The sequence below is a fragment of the Streptopelia decaocto genome, assembly GCF_964273445.1.
Source record: "Streptopelia decaocto genome assembly, chromosome: 2".
Classification (NCBI taxonomy): domain Eukaryota; kingdom Metazoa; phylum Chordata; class Aves; order Columbiformes; family Columbidae; genus Streptopelia; species Streptopelia decaocto.
Window position 1 is genome coordinate 40,786,105 of NC_138655.1, and position 5,642 is coordinate 40,791,746.

Here is a 5,642-nt window from a genome sequence, read left to right on the forward strand (position 1 = left end):
GCATCCAGCATTTGTACTGAAAGCTTTTATTCTTGCACCTCCCCACTCAGTAGTGACTGAAGAGGAAAGAAAGGCTCAGACGGGCAGGGCTCGCTGCCTCTGGACGCGATAAAGCCCGGCTTGTGCGTCAAACCCGCTGCCTCCCGCAGCACAAACCCGGAATCTACCGGGGAAGACGAACCGGAGCGCACAGCGTCCGCAGGGCCCGCGGGAACCGGCGCTGAGCCCGCAGGAACCGCGGGACCTGGCCCGCTCGGCGCGGCCCGGAGCTCAGTCCCGCCGGGTGCGCGGCGGCGGCCGCCCCTGCCCTTCACGGCCGAGCCCACCATCCCCCCGGCTCCCTCTCTCCTGGTTACTCGCTGTCAGCGGCACAACCAGCGCCTACAGGGCCAGTACGGCTCAGCGTCCCCCGCGCAGGAGACGAAACCACCCCGGCTTCCCCTCCCCAGCGCTTCCGGGCCCCGGCCCGGCGGGTGAAAGGTCCCGCAGCGCCCGGATGGAGGCGGCGCCGCTCGCTATATAAGCGCCACGCCGCCACCGCGCCCTCCTCTCCTAGCGCCGCTCGCAGCCGCTTCCTGGCTCACCGCTGTTCGCTGGGCCCCGCGCCGCCCCTCGCCCGGGAATAAGTCGGTCAGGAAGGCCCCGCCGCGGCCATGGTGAGTGAGGGGTTGGAGCGCGGCCGGTGGCGCCGCGTGGCCGCCTAGCCCGCGTGAGCCCCGGCGGTGCGGCCGCCGCCTGGGCCTCGGACCGAGGCAGGGCCGCGTGTGGGGGGTGCCGGTGCGGGATGGATCCGCTGCTGCTGGAGCGGCGTCCCTGAGCCCCATTCCTCAGTGACTAGCACTGAGAGAGGCCCCTTAGGCCGGGGCTTTTCGCCGGCTGCCCCTGGAGCCGGCGCGCAGGAGGGCGGTGCGTGAGCCCGGCGTGGAGCAGGCCCCGGCGGCCGTAGCGCTTCCTGCTCGCCGAGCTCCCCGTCGGGAGCGGCTCCTGTGGCGGCGCGGGCGGAGACGAGACGGGCTCGGCCTCGTGCGGTTGCCCTTAAGATCCCTTTTTATTGGAGGAATGTGCCTCAGTTAATGCAGCAGGTAGTATCAGTGCGAGAAACGCCATATTTTATGCACGATTTTTAAAGACCATTCTTCCTCCGTATTTTCTTCTTTTTTTTTTTTCTTTTCGTAATTTATCACATTCACGCCTCCTGATTTGCAAGCGTCTAATTGTGGAAACTGCTGAAATTGGTCTCCTGGGTGGCTAAATCAGCCTTTTGGCCAGATGCCCCTTTTTGTTCTCACCATTTAAGTTGTTGCTGTTTCGTCGATATCTTTGTTACTTAATGCGTGGCGAGGTTAAGTTGTAAGATACATGAACTCTGAAATGTGTTTATTTTTGAGGACCAGGAGCATTTGTGACTGAACAGGCTGCTGTGTATAGGCAAACCAGAGAGGGATGTTCTTGCAGTTACCTGCTGTGAGGTGCAGTTAGACACAAAACAATTGCTTTTCCTCAGAGCAGTTAGGACTTTACTCTTCCCTTCTCTTCCCACTATTTCTTACATGTCACCATATCCTTTGGTATATCATCTAGTCAAAAGAATAGAATAGTCCCATAGCTAAATTGTTTTTTACACTCTAGGAGTCTGAAATTGGTGTTGACTGTAGTGTCTGTTATTTTTAACTTATACATTTAGGCGTTTAAAGATACTGGCAAAGCACCTGTGGAACAAGAGGTAGCAATTCATCGCATTAGAATTACTTTGACAAGTCGCAATGTCAAATCACTTGAGAAGGGTGAGTGATAATTCTATTTTTTTTAAAATGGGGGTAGTTTGTTCAGTAATGAATGATGTATATGGTATAATGTATTGCAAAACACAATATGTTGAAAGATGTTAGCATTTGCCTGTTTGTGACTTGGTTAACAAAATCAACCTGACGTGCTTCATATGCTGACAGGTAGATAGTAATTTAATTTTTAATGGAAGCTAGTGCTTGGAGTTTTTAATCGTGCTGAAAACTTCATGTCATAATGACTCATGTAAGAGTGCAGTTTCCTCCCATTAGTTCTTGTGGGGGGGGTTTCAATGTCACTATTTGAATATATAAGAATGCAAAGGCACCAATTTCTTGGCTGATATTTTGTCACTCTTGTTATGAAGAGTTTAGTTTAGATGTTTAACAATATTTAGGAAATTATATAATATTGTTAAGGACTTGGCTTTGCTAATGTTTTAATCACGTAATGTTCTAGTGTTGTAGAATCACTGTTTGATGCGGGATCTCCAGGCTGATAACAACTTAAATACAGCTTAAACTTGTAGTAATGGCTATTGCCTATTATTGTAACATGATTTTGCTAACCATGGTGTAACGCTTCCACTTGCATGTGGTTGGCTGTGAGGATAACCCTTAAAGTGAATGGCAGTGATCATTTCATACGCTATTCTGAGCCAACATCTTGTTTGAAACCTTCACTTAGGAAAACAAGCAAAACAGATACTCACAAACCTGAGTTGTTTTGTACTTTTTTTCTTCAGTCTGTGCTGACTTGATCAGAGGTGCTAAGGAAAAAAACCTAAAGGTGAAAGGACCTGTTCGCATGCCCACCAAGGTACTTAACACTGTTTACTTAACACTGTTTTCCTGTGTTAAAAGTTTGTCTGTTTTCCTGCAAATGTGCACTTAAAGCATAGTTTAAAAAAAAAAAAAAAAAAAAAAGAGAGAGGAAAAGAAGAGCAGTACCACTAAATTAAAGGTGACACAGTCTGAACAGATAATGACTTGGCAAGTTGCTTTGACCCTTGGGGCAACTGTTTAGTGCAAAACATGTTGAATATGGAAGGGGCTGTTTTGTCCTTCAATTTATTTTAATTGTATTTTTTTTTAATTAAATTGAATATATGGAAGGAGTGGTAACATCTGTAGAATATAACTTAAGAAATAACTTTCCAATGACATAGATACCATATAGTATTTTTAGGTGGATTGATTTGATTGTAGATTATTCTTCTGTATGTATCAACTAAATATTCAGTGTTTATGATTTTGCTTCAGACTCTGCGAATCACTACCAGGAAGACACCTTGTGGTGAAGGTTCCAAGACCTGGGATCGTTTCCAAATGCGTATCCATAAGCGGCTCATTGACTTACACAGCCCTTCTGAGATCGTGAAGCAGATCACCTCCATCAGCATTGAACCAGGTGTAGAAGTTGAAGTTACTATTGCCGACGCCTAAAAAGATAGTCAACATTGAATAAAGTTGATTTACAAATTTTCATCATCGTTTGTTTTTTATATGCATACCAAGCATCTTGAGGAGCCCTATGATGACTTTCATGATGAAACATAACAGAAATCATAATCAAAATGCTGTGTGGGAGGATTGTGTGGTGCTGATATTTAAGGAAGAACATGCCAGTTGCAAACATATGGAAAATGAAACTTGGGCATCATAGTGTCGTTGGAGGTTGGTGACTGTATGGACATACAGCACTTAAATCCTTTATGGAAAATATATTTTGTAATAATTAAACTTTGATTGAAATCTTAGCCTATACCAAGACAAGCAGTAGCCTTAAAAATGGTTTTACCAAGTTTTGAATTCTTACTTTTTGCTATGCAAGGCTGAGCTAACACCTTACTTGGCTTTTTTTTTTTTTTCCTCATGCTTTTCAGAGCAAATGGATCCTGATAATGTTGGTTATAAAACTTCATAGTTTGTGGTGAACATGTTGAATTTAGCAAGTTCCTTAGACTTGCAGGTAGAGTCAAAAAACTAAGCTGTGAAACTTTCTAGTTGTCTTTCTAGGTTTAGATTTCCGTAGATTTGCATATTAAAGGTAATACTAAAGGTAAGCTTTATATGTAAAGCAATAAAGCAGCCATTTTTGTTGCTGCTACTTAGGCCTCAAGTTTGGTGGTGGATTTTCTCCTGCAAACTAATCCTCAAAGGAACAAAGATTAATTCTTAAACCTACAAGACATAAAGGTCTGAGTTAAAGGAGAGAACAGTTTCATCCATTTAAGACAGGTTTGCCACTTCCACTTCAAGCATAGGAGAAAACTTGAATTCTAATTAAACAAGCAGAAGTGAGCTCAAGGTCCCATTTGTATTTGCTAAGACCTAAAACAGTGGCCAAAACTTGAGGTTTTCATACTCAGGGGATTCAAAGGGTCTTTCATCTGCCCACTTGTCTTAATTTCATTAAAGGTAATGCCTTAGAAGGATTCCGTCCCTCTAGCAAGCTCAAGAGCTTTGCTAGAAGGGAGAGGTGAGAAACTAGTTTATTTACATGCACAGATTGTAACAAGCTTGCTTCCGTGGGAAACATCTCAAAACTGTGAGCTGAGAAAAAAAAACAAAACACCAACCTGTATCTTGCTAAAGGTCAGTTTCTAGTAATATGCTATAAATATGAGCTGCCTGACAAATGCTTCTAGCCTTAGTTCTAAATTTGTTTATATTTTATGGGCTGCTTTGAAAAGTATAGTAAGAACTTGACTTTGTGACACCAGTCAGATTAAAAGGGGATAAACTGGGGCAGAGCAGTAACAGACTAGAAGTGTTGCTAGCTGAGGCTGACTGACCTTTGTCTGACCTTTGTGTATGATAGCTATTAACTTTCACCCATGTAGTTTTCCTTTTGCTTGGTCCAACAGCCTTCTGATTGAAAGCACGTGGAGTGATCTAGGGAGGGCTGTGTAGCTGTGATGTCATTTCTGTCTTTGGCCTTTAATGTTAGCCAAAACATAACAGCTTTTATTGGCTTACGGCTGGCTGTACCCCTGACTTACACAGTGCCCCTTAAACATGTGTAAATGACCTAAAGTCCCACCTATGTTCTTTAAGCAGCTGTGTCTCTTTTATAAACAAGTTTTCTGTGGTCTTCCAAGTGTGTTTCTCTTCTTACCTGCCTCTAACTTAAAAACAAGGACCAAATACAACTTCGCATCTGGGTCTTGTACTTCACAGAAATAAAACTCAACCTCCTCACCCTCAGAACAGACAGGTTCATGCCTGAAGGTTCCCCACTCTTTACCGGACAAGCGGATGATGAGCTTGTTGAAGGTGATGAAGGAGTTTCTCTCAGCAGGGTTCGCCCCTCTTACCATTGTACGCAGTTCGCTGGACCTGTCCCAGTTCTGTATTTGTGTAACCTCAACGCTTCGTGATCTATTTGTTTTCTGCTTAGTTTACGACAACACTGCGTAGCGTCGAAGCGGTTGCATAACACCCGTAATAACTTTATGTAACCGTTTTGATGGAAGTGTTTAGGTACCTGCGTCCCCCCTCCTCGCGTGCTCTCAGTCAAGCGAGACACCCCTCTCCCGGCTCCTAGGCTGCCGCGGCCGGTGTCCCCTCAGCCGCCCACACCTCACCTTTCCCCCGCCTGCTTATTAAAAAGCGATAAATAAATCCTGCGTCACGATCACACGCTGCGAACGCCCCCCCCGTCCCGTCCCGTACTCCCCCCCCCCGCCGGCGGCTCGGGGCTGGCGGCGCGCGCCTGCCTTCTGCTGTGCGGCGGCGCCCCCTGCCGGCGGCGCCCATACCCGCAACAGGCCTGTCCGTCTCCACCCACTCCCTCCCGTTCGGCCAATCAGCGTCCGCCGTCCCCTGCCCAAATCTTCTCTCCGGCGCCCGCGA

At 46.3% G+C, this 5,642-nt stretch overlaps 1 protein-coding gene across 1 annotated transcript; it reads left to right on the plus strand.

Annotated features, from left to right (window-relative positions):
• The first annotated feature begins 496 nt into the window (after positions 1–496).
• Positions 497–3,272, plus strand: RPS20 (ribosomal protein S20). The gene is made up of 4 exons (XM_082044488.1): positions 497–656; positions 1,685–1,784; positions 2,531–2,604; positions 3,048–3,272. The coding sequence occupies exons 1-4, from the start codon at positions 654–656 to the stop codon at positions 3,228–3,230; spliced, it is 360 nt and encodes a 119-aa protein (XP_081900614.1). The 5' UTR covers positions 497–653; the 3' UTR covers positions 3,231–3,272.
• Positions 3,273–5,642: the final 2,370 nt, after the last annotated feature.